General features: G+C 42.9%; 1 protein-coding gene across 1 annotated transcript in view; it reads right to left on the reverse strand.

Annotated features, from left to right (window-relative positions):
* Positions 1-17,476, reverse strand: part of CNTNAP5 (contactin associated protein family member 5) — a 741,033-nt gene that overhangs the window by 288,723 nt on the left and 434,834 nt on the right. Inside the window, exon 11 of the mRNA XM_010979356.3 lies at positions 1,581-1,687. Coding sequence (XP_010977658.3) covers positions 1,581-1,687 — 107 coding nt within the window. The remainder of the gene's footprint in view (positions 1-1,580; positions 1,688-17,476) is intronic.

The raw sequence follows: 17,476 nt of genomic DNA on the forward strand, positions 1-17,476 counted from the left end.
TTATAGGATCTGTGACCAAAAACCTGAGCTCTGGAGGGTTAAAGTGATGTACTTGTTCTAGGACAAGAGCTTGGTAACACTTAGATCCAATCTCTCTCAGTCCAGTGTTTACTGCTCCAAGTATCTAAACAGAAATTTGTAAATAAAATGCAGCATGAGAAAGCCAGGCGGCCTTTTACATTTCTGCAGGCAGCTGACAGCAGTAACAGCATCCTGTGATGACCACTGGGCTAGAACCTCTCTGATTTGATCAAAACCCTCTATGGTCATCACTGGCCTATGTTACATTCTGAGGCACAGAGGAGGTTCCAGAGTGACTGAGAGGTCTCCAGGGATTAGAACAAATGTCGACATGATTCATCCTGGACCGGAGTCTGACTCTAGCCTGGCCGGCCTCCACCATCCCCTTTCTCTGTCCTGACTGCCATCCCAGCAACAGCAGGGACTCAAGAAAAGCAGGTGAGATCCGCCCCCGAGGGCAGCCTCCCTGCAGCCCTCAGAATAGCTCCAGCCTTGGCTTGACGCTTACATTTTTCTAGAAGGTCCGTCTCCCACCCTCTGCCTCCTGAGTCAATGTCAAAGCTCACATTTTCTGCGAAATCTCCCGCAACGGTAGCCGGCACCTCCTCCTTCTGATTAGGTCTTTGTCGGCCAGACTTGCGGCTCATGTCGCCCAGTTTGACATGCAATTCTCTAAACAGCAAACCTTCTCAATTTTGTCATGTGCTTTTTGTGTGGTGATCCCAGCAACACTATAAAGTCACAGAGGTCAGGGCTCACGGTATTAATTCCCTTTTCGCTGCTCACTCTTATTCTTTGTGTGCTCCCATTGGCCTCACTCCTGGCTTCCTTTCTGACCGGTTCTCACGGTCCACACCGTCCTGCCATGGAAATCTAAACGCAGGCTCCGATCCACATTCCGACCACAAGATCAGCTCAGACTTTCTGTCTGCAGCCCCCCTAAACCTGACATGCAATCGTGGGTACTTAGCAACGATATGCTGGTTCTGCTGTCTCAGCGCCCCCAGTAGGGTTCCACCCCCGCCCCTCTTGAATTTAGGGGTGGCCGCATGACTTGATCTGGCCAGTGGGATACGAGGGCATGTCGTGTTTGCCACTTTCAAGGAGATTTTAAAAGCTAGCCCAAGTTTCCTTGGGCTTCCGTCTCCCGGCCACAGCAACATTCCGGGTGATGGGGTCTCTGTTGGCCTCCCAGAGTGAGAGCACCGTGGAAGAGAGTCCCCTGCGATAACCTGGTAACACAGACAGGATGCGACTGCTGGTCACTTACTGAGATGGGGGTTGTCTATCACAGCAGCAGCACGGGGCCCATCCAGACGCCGCAGCTGACCTCATGGCCCTCCTCTTCGGCACCCTGTCTTGCCTCTGCCTCAACACTTGCCCGTCTCCAGGCTGCCCCCCCGGGCGGCCATGACTCTGTGATTTCAGGGCTTGTGTCTTCCACCCTCACTGCACGCACTCACCACACGCGCCCACCAGTGTTGACTAGACCCCGAAGTGAACCCTGGTGTTTCTGGGCTGTTCCCACGTTACTCAGAGCGAATCATGGATTGACTCACAGTTGTGACAGGTGGCGCCAGCATAGCCTGTGTCGCTGCAGTTGCAGTAGAAGGTGGCCCAGGACTGGGAGCAGCTCCCTCCGTGTTCGCAGTAGTTTGGCAAACACCTGAAGAGAGACGGAGCAAAAGCAGATGAAATAATCCAGACCAGACGGCAAAAATGTCTTCTAGCCAGCTCCATGGATTGACAGTGGAGATCGGTCTGCCGTCCTCCTGTACCTAAGTGAGACCTGAGCACATCAACATAACACCACACGTTCACCGCGAGGGGTGGGTCCATCCGGGCAGCGAAAAGCACAAAGCTGATTCAGGCAATTCCGTGAAGCGTTAAAACTCCAGTGCCCATTCTCATTGACCGCCCGTTCATTTGAAGTGCTCAGAATGTGGATGGTTTTTCATTTACCAGAGAACAAAATGGACAAAGATTGTAATTTTGCATTTTGGAAAGGTTTTGCGTTTTTAAAGGAAAGGGGAAAGGGGCAGATAATTGAGGTCATAATCCTCCAGCTTGTCTTTTGGGTGATGGCCAGGAATCTATTTTAAACAGCCCATGAAATTTTGAAAAGAGGATACCTGGTCACTGGAGATGTAAGGAAATTCTGTAATTTTAAAAGTGCCAAGGCCACCCTGAAAATGAGGCCTTTACTACTTACAATGAAAGCAGCATGGCTATTCTGAAAAATATTTTCACCGTACACTTTAAAAACTCTCTGAGACAATTATATAATTTGACCCAGCAATCACACTTAGATGGCTGTTGTCAGCATATATTTCAAAATACAAAAGCTACGTGGCTAAATTATCATTATTCACAATAGTGTCAGAATGAATTAGTTTGTGTGCAACACAAGAAAATGTCTTAGGAAAGCTGTAGTACGTAAAATTAGCGGGCTGTCAGAGAACTACTAGCAAACGATGTTAGCAGAAAGCACTGCAACAGACTGGAACTGGATGAAGTGAATATTCAAGACAGGAAGCATGCTCACGACGAAATAAAGCAAACACTTCATACTGCAAAAAAAAAAATGTTAAGTGTCACTTGGACTAATGGTGGTGGTGGCAATGTGCATTTCCTCTGGACAAAGATCACAGACTTCAGGGTCACGTATATCTGAGTTCAAATCCCAGTACAGCCATTTACTGCATGGTGTCTTTGGGTAAATCTCTACACTGCAAGAATTGTTGCTACAAAGAAATAACCGGGCAACTGTTCAATTTATAAATGAATAAAATTAACAGTAAAAGCAACGGGGAGGGACTAGCTCAGTGGTAGGGCACGTGCTTAGCATGCACGAGGTCCTGGGTTCAATCCCCAGTACCTCCATTAATGAAAAAAAAATGTAAAAAGGATAAAAGCAATGATAAATGATGAAATTGTGGAAAACCATCTTTACAGGATAAGTAAAATCCCATGAATTTCAACAGGCACAGGGTCTAAAGTGTGAGATTACAGAAGTGGTGTTACAGATAAAAAGGTTTACTGTGGAGCCTCCGAGCACGTGAGGCAAGGAGCTGCGGGATGATTTACCCTAAATGTCCTGTAGAGGTAGGAAACCCTCCAGCAAGGGTTGTCTCAAAGCCCAGAAACCAATATCCCTGCATACACTCAGACTTATTATGAGAAATTTTCTGCTCAGCACAGCGAACACACAATTATGCTGACAGGGCTTGTGTTTGGGAAAAGCTTATTGGTAACTCCGTGGTATCCAGCTAAGGCTTAAAAATGCAGAAAAAAAAATAGGGGAAAAGAGGACCCAGTAATTTTACGAGAGGACTTGTTGACAAAAATCCACCCAATAAATAAATAAACAAAATATGGGCCCTTCCTCACTCCAAATTCTACCCTTCTTCTTGACTTCCATCCCCAGCTCCTGGTCTGGATGGGAGAGAAAAGGAGTAATAGAATTGTCACTTGGAGGAGCCACGCTTTCCGCCCCACATGAACCTTGTGCTGAAGGGAAGTTAAATACACTTGAAGCATCAGTGGCATCAGGTACAAAATCCAAGCATGAATCTCTGCCTCCGCGTGTGCCCTGATGAAGAGCCGGGGAAGGACCGCCTGCCTCCATACTTGTTCTTCCTCCGCATCCCTTGTTTCCGGAGACTGCTTCTCCTGCCGTGTGCCTTCCCCCGTGTTTCCCCTCTGAAACCATCAAATCCTTACACGACATCCCTAGAGCTCCCTTCTAGCCCATCCCACCCCCTCCCCCGATGCCACACACACACACACACACACTCTGATCCCAGGATTGACAAATAATGGTATTATTTCTCTCTTCCCTCCCCCAACAAAAAGTTAATTGCTTTTTGTTTTTAATTTTGACATTTATTTCTTGGGAGTAATTAGTTTTCTTTCTTTCTGTCTTAATGGAGGTACCGGGAATTGAACCCAGGCCCTCGTGCATGCTAAGCACGTGCCCTACCACTGAGCTGTACCCTCCCCCCTGCAATGATAGCTGCTTTAAAGACTCAAAGTTGAGCAAAGTCAGGTCAGTAGGTACTTATCCTATAGTTCTTTTGGTTTTGGCACCAAGAAAGCTCAGATCAGCCACCTCTTCTTTAAAAATTTAAAAAAAAATTGGGGGGTGGTAATTAGGTTTACTTGTTTATTTTATTTTCAGAGGAGGAACTGAGGATTGAACCCAGAACCTTGTGTATGCTAAGCATGGGCTCTACCACTGAGCTAAAGCCTCCCACAGCCCCTTTTTTGATGGCTGAAGCTATAAAATAAAAGCTCAGAAGTTCTCATTGGCCATGAGAAGAAAGCTTGTCTGCAGTGTGAGAGACAGAGAGAGAAAAAAATGCTGAGGTCCAGGATACAGCAGAAAAGAGAGATGAGGGGGTCCTGACAAGATTCGTGGGGCTGATTCCTGGTGTTCCCAAGATTAGGGTGCATGCATTGTTTTAATCTATCTTAGATTCTGTGAGATAAACTAAGATCTTTCTAGGAAAACCCCCATTTGATTCAGGGTAGCCTGAGCTGGGATTCTTTTCTGTGAACAATCTTAACTTTTTGTAAAACAGCGTTCTTTAAATACAGGCAGAAACGGAAACACCAGTTCCCTTAGAAGTTCATGCTTTAAAATATTTTTAAAACTCAAGGTCACCAAGCTAAGATGGGCACTTAGCAGGAGGGATCTTGTGGAAAACTATCAACACTATCTGGGTCCTCCGAACATGTTTTAAAAAGCCTCACACAGACCTTGTGCTGCCCTGTTAATAAACTCAATTTACCAACAAACAAGTAGGCAAGAAATTCATTTGCTTATGGTCACTTAAAAAAAATGCTGTATTTCTGAGAGGGAAAAAGAGTACTTGGCTAGGGAGAAATCTAACATTCACAGAATGAGAAAAAAATAAATGAATACATATAGGGCTGCTTTTGAGCTGGATTCGTTTGGGTTCAACGCCCACCATGATTAGAAAAACTCATCTGTAAAGTAGATGCTCAAAATAAGACGCACAACCCCAATTTGCTTGTTTAAAAGGGGCAGTTTTACAAGGATCATTTCCGTATTCTTTAATCAGGTCATTTCCACTGGTGTTTTGTGTCTTTTTCTACTTGGTGTGCACCGAGCACTTAAGACATGAACCCGGGAAGAGGACAGGGGCATAGCGACTGTGGAGCACAGAGACTGTTACGTGCAGGGACAGCCACGATCTCAGGTAGAAGGCGCTTAATTCAGATCACTAGGAGATGATCATTCTGAATTGCTCTCTTCCAAAATCCTCATCATAATTCATATATCACTGAATCTGCTGGATAGGCCCGCTTGAGGCATCATCTGTGGTTGAACAAACAAAGCTTTCCACGTAAACACTACTGTTTTTGTCATATTCTTCCGGAGCCCAAATGAGCTAGCATCATGACACGTGCCATCCAGGACTCGGGGAGCAGAACGCACACATCAGAAGCCATTCCCTCTTGGTAAAAGCAGGGTGTGTGTGATCAGCAGGGAGATGAGAGAGAGATTTGAATGAAGGGAAGGTGGAGAAGAGTGAGGAATGGAAGGAGGGAAAACAAAACAATACAATAAGGACAAACGTCATATACACAAGTTTTATACAGGACTGTGTAATTTCCCACAAAATCCAAAATTCCTCCAGAGGGAGGGTGTAGCTCAGGGGTAGAGCTCACGCCTAGCATGCACAAGGTCCTGGGTTCAATTCCCAGTACCACTGTTTAAAAAAGTAAAAATAAAACCTAAAATTACCTCCCCCTTATTAAAATCAAATATTAAAAAAAAAAGAAAAAACTTCCAAAAGAGAAGGATCTTTGCTAGTTGGGATGGTAGACCATCCAGGTGAGAGATGACATGGGAGCAAGAGTTGTCCAGAGTGGACCACCGACCTCATTAATGGTCATGTTCATCTTCAAGAGTGTATGTGCTGGCTTCGCTGTTGTGATTTTGTGGTGTGAGATATGGAGGAGAAAAAAAATGCTTCTCCTGAAAGATGAACAGCAGGGGAGGCCGTTAAAGAAGTGGCTTCAGAGAAGAGAGTATTTTACAGGCTGTTGAGAGATTGACTTACTCGGAAGACTGGAGTCCAGTTTCCTGGTAAGCACATTTTCTGCAAAACACGCTTCTTCCCTATTTGCATTAGAAAGAATAGAGGGACCCCTGTGGTTTACCTTGAGAAAGATCTGACTGGTTCCTTCCCTAACCACTTTTAAGTGAGGTAGAGCACTTTTCCCTCTGGAGTGGACGAGGCCTGGGCAAACCCTGAATAGAGCAGTGGGACCCAGTAAACTTTTGGAAAATGCGGTCTCTCAATTTGTTTATCATTAGGAAAATTTCACAGAATAAATATGACTTTGGGGCTGCTCTTAAACAAGTCAGATTGCCAAGCAGCAGTCAAATCTCATGACTTTATGTTTCGAGTTCAGTTTCCTCTCCTGAAATCCAGACCCATCAATCTGGCTGCCCGCTTCCCAGTCCAACAGATGTTACAAACCGCATGCCCCTACCTGAATTTCTGACCTTCCTCACCCCTGACCCCACCTTCTCCACCCATAGCTTCCCTATCAGGAGGGCAACTCCGTACCCGCCACTGTCCAGACCCCCAGACTTGCAAGTCCTCTCCTCCCCCGCAGTCCACATCTGAGGTGTGAGCACATCTCCTTGGCTCTGCCTTCAGAACCTGCCCTGCATCGGGTCACTTCTCCTCACCTCCACTGCCCCTACTCTGATCCAAGCCAGCAGCATCTCTAACCCAAACTACTGTGATTCTCAGCTAACTGATCTCCCAGCATCCATGTCTGATCCCTCAGTATATTCCCATCGCAGGAGCAAGAGAGACCCTTCTCACATCTAAGGCAGATCGTCTTGAAACCCTTCAAGGACTCTGTTCTTTTTTTAAATTTTTTAATTGACATATAGCTGATTTACAATGTTTCTGGTGTACAGCAAAGTGATCCGTTTTATACGTGTATGTAAATCTATTCTTTCTCAGATTCTTTTCCATTATAGCTCATTATAAGATACTGGCTATAGTCCCCTGTGCTATACAGGAAGGGCTCCCAGTTTTCATTCAGGCAAAAGCAACATCCTTCAAATGACCTCCCAGTTCTCTGAACTCCTCTCTGCCCTTCTCCCTTCTCAGCATCTGCTCCAGGGAGGCTGACCTCCTCGCCCTGAAAGCACGCAAGAGGGGCTGCTTTGGCAAGTTCTTTGCACCAGGTCCCCTTAGCCCAGAATGCTCTCCCTATGTCCACACGCCCCACTGCTCACCTCCTTCTCGTCTCTGCTCAAACGGCACCTTCTCAAGGAGGCCCTCCACCATCACGCTATTTAAAGTTACAACCCTCCTTCACTCTGTGTCTCCAATCCCCCTCCTCAGCCCCCTTTTTCAGTCCTTAACACTTGACTCCCTTCTAATACAATATACACCCTGCTTAGGCATCCAGCTGCGTTACCTGTCTTCCCACAAAGGAACGTAAGGGTGTAGGTTGTGGTCTATTTGTTCACTGAGTCCCCCCTGCAGTCATTAGGGTAGGCACTCAGTAAGTGGTTGTTGATTGAATAACCAAATAACCATTGTATATGTGGGATGCAACAGCCTGCAAAGCTGGCCTCCTTTAGCTAAGCCTCTTGAGTTAACCACAGCCTCTCCCCACTTAATATTACCCACTTGCCAGGGAGCAGCACAGTAGGAGCTGAGTGAGGTACAGGGGAGAAAGGAGACTCACTTTTTCTAAGCAATGTAGAAATGTGAGGCAAGTAAAGGGAGCCTTCTGTGCAGCCGTGGGCGGGAAGGGACTTGGAGAAGGGGGAGAGAAATCCAGGTGCGGGAGAGAAAGAAGTAAGATGGAGACCATGAACAAGACCCTCTTTGGTGGCCTTTAAGGATGCAAGTAAAAGATGCGATTCATTTGTATTTTGGGGCCCTCACAACTTTATCTCTGAAGTACGTATGGAGATAATCTTCTCCAAATTGCTTGGAAGCAGATGCTCTTGGATGATGCAACTTAGAGTTCCTCTGAGATCATAACTATCATTCCTGGTAAGTCTGGGTACAGTTTTTGACAGATTCTAATGAGATCAAAAATCTGTTGGGGAAAGGCAATTTACCTAGCTAACTCATGCTGAGTCTTGTTACCTTTCACCAGATATTAAAAAAAAAGCAATGACCTTTCACCTGCCTTGTGACTTATGCAATAACGTTTACCCAGACATTCACGGTTGGTCTCCTACAAAATATCTCCACGAAGGAGCAATGGAAATTTGGCTTTCTGGAAGACTTTCCCCTTGGCAACAAGCTTGCAAGGAAACTTTGACATGTGCTCACAATCACATCTGAGACGTTGTTTTAATGTATTATGTTCTCTGTTTTATAGATGAAGAAAGTAAGACCAGATGAGTGTAAACGGCGCGTCCACGTGTGAAGTGATGGAAGCAGGCACGTGAGTCACGCCGCCTGTCGCTGAAGCCTGTGCTCTGAAGCCATGCAGCCCTCCCTCCACCAAATGCTACAGGATCCACCTCCCTAAAGTGACTGCAGGCATGCATCTTACAGCATCACTTCTGCAAACGATGGGAGGGAGGGAGAGGGGCTTCTCATAGGTACCCACTGATCCCAGAAATTAGTTAACAAACTTGGTGATGCATAGAGGTCTAGCCATGAAGCTAATGTCTCCTTGCATTCAAAGACAAAAGATGCTGTCAGTTTAGAGTTCTTAAAAGATACTTTTGCTGGGAAAAGAGGTCTTAATGGCAATGACAAATGGGTTTATTGGGAATAAATAAACCCACACTAAAGAATTAAGTGTATATTTATCATATAATTAGCATAACAATCTAGAAGTTATTCTAAAAGTCTTCTACAGTGCTGAAGTGTGGGAATGAAGGTTTTGATTCTATTTTCAACTGTTTTTTACTACTAACTTGTGAAATCTTTGAAATAATAGCTAAGAAACAAGAACATGAAAACGAATACATGTCTGTGTATGTGTGACTGAACTATTATGCTGTGCACCAGAAACTGACACAACATTGAAAACCAACTATACTTCAATAAAAAAGAATGAAAATGAAAAATAAAAGTAGGTAGCTAAGAAGATAGCCCCCACCTCTGCTCCGTTCTTTTTTTTTCTTTTTATTTGTTTCAGACGGCAAAGATTTTTTCTGCATTTCCTAAGTCTATCTGCGTTAATGTGATTGCTTCTAGATTCTGGCTGCTTTTGGTAGAAAGGCCTCATAAGTTATTAATGCAAGCCAGACAAAGCCATTTAACCCATCCAAAAACTGATGGCATATTATTTGACATAAACTTAATAACTGTCTAGTCCTACAAACACAGAAAAATGCAGAAACCCATCAAGGTCTATTAAGCAAAATGGAAAATGCATTCAGGATCCACCTTTCGTCTTTGAATGCAGGGAGATGAGCTTCTCAGCCGGCCTTCTGTGGTCCACGAGCATCACCAACTAGGATCGTGTCCACATCTTCATCTCTTAGCATCGTACATAAGTGCCTATTTTAGGCATAAAATGTTTAATCCCAGAAATTCATAAATTCAGTATCAAATGTCTAAGATAATCAAAAGCTTAGTGTTCATAATTTGGGGTGAAGAAGAAATATGGTACTGAAAGAAAAATAATGGTCCCAAAGATCTCAGCCGGAAACTTCTATGTGATGTAATTTGCATCTTTCTGGGAAGGAACTAGCATTCTTGACTTTGTAAGGCATCTTTATAGTGGATTCTAATAAGCATATTTATAATGGATGTTAATGAGATTAAGACAAATGTCACTTGATTGTCAACCTTAAGAGGAATCTCACTTAGGGCCTTAAATAGTCTTGCATTAAACCAAAGAGTCTAATAACCATTAATTAACTATTTTTAAAATTCAGCCTGATGAGGAATGCTTAATTCTAAAATAGGACCCTGTCAACAGTTGGATCTTTGAACTGATGGGTCTTTTCCTTTGTACCAAGATTTCAATAAAACTTTGAAAAGATTTTTTTAAATAATTGTGTGATATTTGTAGTCTTCAAGGGAATTTGGTTTCTTCAAGTATGAACCTTGCAAACTCCAATTTAAAAAATGTAAGATCACATTACTATATATAGAATAAACAACACGGACCTACTGTAGAGCACAGGGAACTATACTCAATTTCTTGTCCTAGCATAATGGAAAATAATCTGACGAGAAAATATACATATGTGTATAACTGAATCACTCTGTTGTACACCTGAAACTAACATTGTAAATCAACTATGCTTCAATAAAAAAAAAAAAAAAATTTAAATAAATAAATAAATAAATAATTTAAAAAAGTGTAACGTAACTGATTTAGACCTTAAAAAGCTTCCTTATTAGCACAGGTAGATAAATTAAGTTCACCAAAGTTAAGTGTTCATTTTCTGGATATTTAAGTTTCATACCTATTTGGCATTCCATTTTTTAATGCAGTAAATTAAAGTGCTTGGAAAGTAAATAAAACATACTCTAAATGTACTTTGAAATATTTGAAGGTATTTAAATAGCTAAATCCATACATGAGAGCATGCGTTACTCAAAGTCCTTTAGACTTGATTGCTAATATTCACTAGACTTATAAATAAAAGTTTTATAAGCTGAATTTAGAAGGAAACTTTAAAACACAGGATTTTTAATTTGTACTTCAAAGAAATTTAATATCACTCTTTGAAAGCAAAAATAAACCTTGCGAACTGTCTTCCCTGCATACAAGAATCCTCCTCTGGGGGAAGCACAACACTCTCCCCGGCACCTGTGTGGGTTCAGATCTCAGTTCCCGCCTTTGCCCCCGGACCTCCCATCAGGCTCTGCTCAGGCCTGGGATCCTCCCTGGGAGCAATTTCTATCTACTGACCCTGAAGCACTGAATTCCGTCTCTAGTCCCTGTGCTTCTGCGTGTCCCTCTGTCACCTTAGTGGGTACTTTTTGATGAAAATAACAGACTTTCTCAGTTTACTCTGCCAGCCAAATTTTCTTCCAAAATGCCCTAAACGTCTCTAAACAGTATTTAGGTAAATCTGTTTCTTTAAAGCTAGCCAACCTTGGGTTTTATTTTATTGTCATTAATATGCAAGTGTTAGGGGAAAAGTGTTACTGCCTTTCACTTGCATGATTATTATTTTTTAAAATTGGAGGGCCGTTCTTCTATTCTCTTCATGTTTTCTGACTGTGTCTTCCTGTTTTACACATTACTCCTCTCTAGCCTTGGCCAGTGTCCCCTGCGATGCTCCCTGCTGTTCATGCAGTGGGTGAGAACCGCTGCCTTCAGCACAGTGGCCTTTCCGGACCTTAAGTTCTGTTTCTGCTTTGACCTAGCAAGTCCACTTATTGAAATAATGCCCCAGAAACGCACTTGTACATGCACAAAGACATATGCATAATTATTATCATTATTAACAGTCAAAAAAAAGGAAACATACTCTACCATTTTGGGAATGTTTAAATCAATGATGGTACATCCACCCTATGGAATGCTATGAGGCAGTAAAAATGAATACGTACATCTCTGTGTAAGGATTTTGGAAAGTTTTTCATGCATAATATACTATTAAGTACAGAAAGCATACTGTGGGGTAGCATGTAGTTTCTTCTGATGTTCTCCTTGTTTATTTACTTATTTTTCAATTCTTATGTTTTGTTGAAGTGAAGTCCATTTACAATGTTAGTTTCAGGTGTACAGCAAAGTGATTCAGTTATACATATACATATATATATATGTTTCTCAGATTATTTTCCATTACAGCTCATTATAAGAATTAAATATAGTTCCCTGTGCTCTACAGTAGGTCCCTGTTGTTTATCTATTTTATATATTGTAATATGAGCTACTGTCCTATTGTGTTGTAGAGAGAAAAATTTCTAGAAGGAAGTAAACCAAATTGGTAACCTGTTAATAGTGGCTAACAGTGGGAATAAAAGTACCACATGACTCTTTGTACATTTCTGGGTGGTCGTGGTTTTTGCAATGAAACTGGGAGGAAATACATACAGGAGATTATATTCATATTTGATTTCGCTATGAGCCAACAGCAAAGAGGAACTCATCCACTTAGAAAACAGTCACTATGCAGACACAGTCAAGCTGTCCCAAGACACACTACACTCTCAGCCCAGGGATGCGACCAGCTGGACCAGAGAGGAAGTCCAGGTGAATGAGTTCCATTTAATGCATAAAATCATGGAGGTTGGGTTAGCTCTCAGCTCACCAGCCACAGCAGAGGAGACATTCAAAGCCAGGTCTAACAGATCACCCTACATCTCTGCCACGAAATTCTGGAAATAAAATTCAATGGAAAAAGCCCCTGCCACCCTGGAACAAAGCCTATCTGGTAATACATGCCTAGTGACCACTACTCATTATGACCCTCTCTCAATCCATGTAAATTTAAGTCACTTGTAAAAATTTAAAGGTAATTGTCTTTGTTCAGAAGATTAAATAAAGAAGTTGTGATATATATATATATATATATATATATATAGACTATTACTCAGTCATAAAAAATGAGATAATGCCATTTGCAGCAACATGGATGGACCTAGAGACGATCATACTAAGGGAAGTAAGGCAGACAGAGAAAGACAAATATCATGTGTTACCACTTATATGCAGAATCTAAAATGTGACACAAATGAACTTATTACAAAACAGAAACAGATTCACACAGAAAACAAACTTATGGTTACCAGGGGGGAAAGGAGCAGAGGAGGGATAAATGTGCAGATACTAACAACTATATGTAAAATAGATAAACAGCAAAGTCCTACAGTATAGCACAGGGAACTATAGTTTAATTTTTTTTAAAGCATTAAAAAAGTCTTTTGGCGGGGAGGGGGAGGTAATTAGGTTTTGATTGATTGATTGATATGGAGGTACTGGGGACTGAACCCAAGACATCACGCATGCTAAGCATATGTTCTACCACTGGGTTATACACCCCCCACCCCAAGAAAACGGTCTTTGTCTAAGGAAATAAGCCCAATGGTTAACTGTGCATACCTGAGTATCTATCATTCCACTACAGTTATTTAGACAAATGCACGTTTAGAAACATGCACGTTCCCCCAAAATTCCCAACTTGAATGCATCTAGAGAAAGTTATTTGTTAAAAGATAAATCAGTCTCAAAAATATTCCATATATTTTCATAAACACCTATAGAAACATTTTCCCTCACTATTAAATTTCCTTCTTCTCCATTTCCCATAACAGATCAAAATGAATAGAACATCTATTGGCAGGCCTTTGAAATTCCCAAACGTGCAGATAATCTGTTATATCTAAATGAGTCTGAATGTATTTATGCTCCACAGAGTTACTTCTCTTTTTGCGAATTCTCATCCTTTCTTCATACAATTGAAGGTCAGTTTCAATTTCTGTATACTTTTCTCAGAGACAAAAGAACAAAACATTTCAATAGTCCTCAAAATGCAAGCTGACGAATGTAAGCCCTTTAATGAAACTCATACGTGAAAAATCAGCGAGGTTGTGTGCATTCCTTTGTCTGTTTGCTTTCATTAGCCGCTGATTGCATTGATCTTGTTTTGGTCAGATAGCTTTTTCTGAAAGCTTTTGAAACCTATTTCTATGCTTCTCCATTCTAACAATTACCATAATCCCATTTTACCCCCACTGTCGAATTTTCATTATAATTGAATTTTGTTGTAATTACAGCAGAGGCAGACATGAAGGAATTAAGCAGATAAAAAGGAAAAGTGTCAGAAGTCAGCTTCCTAAATTTTTCCCAGGGTCTAGTGCACAGCAGGGAGTGGATTGTCAATTACTGTGGAGAGGATTCCCAGATAAGGGACAGAGCAGTCATGATCACACACACCAGTGATCCCAGAAGTACTGCTGGGGTCCGAGCAGAGCCAGGCACCCACAGTACACACACCCCTCCTCCCTACATCCACCTTGGATGGCAGATATTGTAAAATGAGGAGGTCCTCTCCCCACTCTTCTGCAAACCTAAAGTTTAGGACCGAGAGATGCTCAGAGCTCCTCAAAGCCATTTCTTCAGAGCAGAGGACGTTCTAAATCAGGAAGAATTCATCTGGGTGATTCATTCCAATACCGTTAATAAGAGAAGCAACTGGAGGCCAGGACTCTAACAGCGAATCATGGCTACCTGGTTACTTTGGAAGCAAAGATAAATATCCCCATTCTGCCGGTAATAAAATAATATGTTTTATAAAAAACCACAAGGGAAGAAAACGCCCTCTCAGCCTGATGGGGGTCATTTGGACTAAATAACATGAGGTCGAATTTCCCTAATCAATCCATTTGTCTCAATAACACAGAAGTGCTTCATCGTTAGGGAGACACAGCACACGATTTACAGACGGACTCTGCATCTCATGGCAGAGAAATCTCCTCTGGTTTTTCTTCCTCGTTATCAGTCAGGTAAAAGGTTGCATGTGCCCTGCAGTAGAATGATTCTGTTTACCATCATATAGATGGCGTCTCCCTTGTCAGGTTCAGGCTGTGCACGAGACACAAACAGTAGAGCCCTTTGAGGTTACGAGAATGGTCTTATTCTTAAATTTTAGGGCATCTTCAGATGAATGGGAATGATTCTACTGTCTGGTTCAGGGCTTCTCAAATTTTGTTTAAAATGCAGGCTCTGATTCAGTAGGTCTGGGGTGGAGCCCAAGGTTCTGCATTTATGCTTTTCCGAGATTTAACTTCCTCTTTAGTAAAATGAAGACAAAAAACAATCTCCAAATCATTTGGGGGAATTAAATAAGGTCTTGTAGAATATGAATAAGGATGAAACATTATTGTTTCCATCCACACTTGAAAGTGGTTTGTGACATGGACACAGACTGCTTTTTCCTTTGCTTTCTTTGTGGAGCAGTTATGTTTTTCCCAGTTCGTGGAGAGAGACAGCTTTGGTCTGCACTTGGCTAACCTCAGCTGGCTACTCAGCCTGTCTCTGCAGAGCTGGCATTTCCATTCTCTTGCTAACATCAAGAGCTGCAAAGAAAGGTCACACTTCATCTCTGCTCACTTAAGTTTCATCAGTGCTCCGTCCACTTGCGCAGCAAACCCGGCTTCCTGGAGGGAACTGGGCAGCTACCACTTTGTTTTCGTTCAGAGCTGCATCCCGGGCTTGAGGGGTAAGGCAGCAGAGACCTGAACCAAACTCAGAGGCCATGCACTGCCTGGTAACAAAACCGCTGACGGCTGCAGTTTGCAGCTAACAATTTCGACCACAGCCAGGCAACAACTTCATGGCCCTGGACTTCGTGTCCACTTTAGGAAGGGGCTCTGCATTCAATCTGAGCTAAAATCCTATGACCCTCGACCCTGGAAATGGCAGAAAAACAACCCAGGGAGAAAACACTAAATCCTTCCTTCCGAGAATGCATTTTGTTTCTTTCCGAGTTGCTGAGTTTCTATATTGTCTACTTAAAATTATGAAAAACAGGGCCTACAAAGTCTTATATTAATGAGAACCTGAGTTGGAAGCGTTCAGAACCCAAAATTAAAAATCCACTCCACAAAGTTCAGCCCTTAACTATGCCTCATTCGGACTTTGGTTCAGTTGAATTGAATGACCTGTTGACACTCAGTCAAAGATGACTGAGGCCACCTCTCATTCTTGTGTTTAATTTGTTCCCGCATGACAAAGAACAAAGCTGGAAGGCACCCTGCTCTCACTCCCTCCTACTCCTAGGGGAGATCTCAAGTCACCCAAATGTCTTTCTCCATCAAGTCGGAACCCTGCCCTGGAATCCGCGGAATGCCGTCTGAAGCCACCTCTGCTAGCATCACCCTGGGTACCAAAACTGCAGCGCCATCTCAAGGGTTTTAGGAAATAAATCATACATTGTGCTCCGTCTCTTTCCTTCCTGAATTTCCCCCAAAATAGTTATATATGGGAAACAATGTGAATCTGCTCACCACTTATGAAACGCTACCTTTGGTGTGCCAGACATAGTGCGAGGCTGTCACAATAATGACTAAAACAACCCTGTAAGACCATTATCACTGTCCCTGGGAAAGTGACGCCCACACATTCCAGCAGCTCATGTAAGATCACGGAAGTCTGACAGGCAGGCTGTAAATTTACGAAACAAAAGCAGGAGTCCCAGGCTTCAGAATTAGGAAGGAAAAAAAGAGGCACCAGGATTACCTTCGTGGGTAAATGTGTTTTATTGAGGGGAGGAGCCAAGGAAGGCTAGAGTCCGCTATGACACTCTGCAAAGCTAGCTTTTTGTTTTCTTTTTAAATTTTATCAGGTCTTGTTTTGGGGGAGGGGGATATTAGAGTTATGAATGTATTTATATATTATCAGAGGTATTGGGGATGGAACCCAGGACCTCCTGCATGAGAAGCATGTGCTAAGCTATACCCTTCTCCCTGTCATGGCAGCTTTTGAAGCCACTTTGTCCACACTCCTGACCACCTCCTGGGATTTTATTATACTCCAGGGTGTTAGAGCAGACAGGTAGCTAGACATGAGCAGAGATAGGGGGACGCTGACCAAATGGCAGAAAATCATACACCTTGTGAATAACAGGGGTCCTTGGACAGACCAAGAAAAACAGGGTCCTCTGAACTGATAAGAAACCATACCTTCTGGGTTGATAAGTGTCCTGGAGGCAGAAGGGTGGGACAGGACAGGAATCCCCACCACCCGAATGTAACCTTTTGTTCATTGTGACCTCATCCAACTTCCCGATCAAGACTAAATAAGGGCAAAAATGCCTCCTCCCCACCTGGGAAGGTGGAGCTGGGATGAAGTTCAGGAAAGACGACCCCAAACCCCTCCCCGACAATGAATATTCTGCCCGTTCATTTTTACACCCATAAAACCAGCTTGCCAAGGAAACTCGGGGCAGCCACCCACCTGGGTCTGCCCGCTCTTCCTTGAGAGCGAACTATCTGCCCCTTAATAAATCCTTGCTTTGCTTTCTTAACCTCAGTGTCTTGTTTCTGAATTCTTTCTGCAACAAGGCAAGAGCCTCTTGCCCCCAACAAGGGCAGCATTTCCAAAAGGATGTTATACTGGATGCGTAGCCTGCAGAAAGAAGGGTGTCACGGTCAAATACATTTGTGAAATTGTGACCTGCTTCTAATCAGTCCCCCTTCTGCTTAGTTTATAAGTGCATGAGAGCACGTGCACACACACACACGCACACACACACACGCGCGCCCTGAGAAAGCCTGCCGTCATGAAACCCCTTTGACTTTACTTACTCCTGCATTTCTCAAACTCACTTGAACAAAGAAATCATTTTCCACAGAATACCATTAACTAGGAGCCCAGTTCCCCACTGTGTAGAGAAAATGTGGATGACTCTATATTACGATGTGTTCAATAAGGACATTTCTGTTTAATCTGCTGACACAAAATTCTGAAAAAGACCGATCCGTGGACATCCCGGGGTGTTTCAGAAAATGCAGAT

This window comes from Camelus dromedarius, chromosome 4 (genome assembly GCF_036321535.1).
Source record: "Camelus dromedarius isolate mCamDro1 chromosome 4, mCamDro1.pat, whole genome shotgun sequence".
Lineage (NCBI taxonomy): Eukaryota > Metazoa > Chordata > Mammalia > Artiodactyla > Camelidae > Camelus > Camelus dromedarius.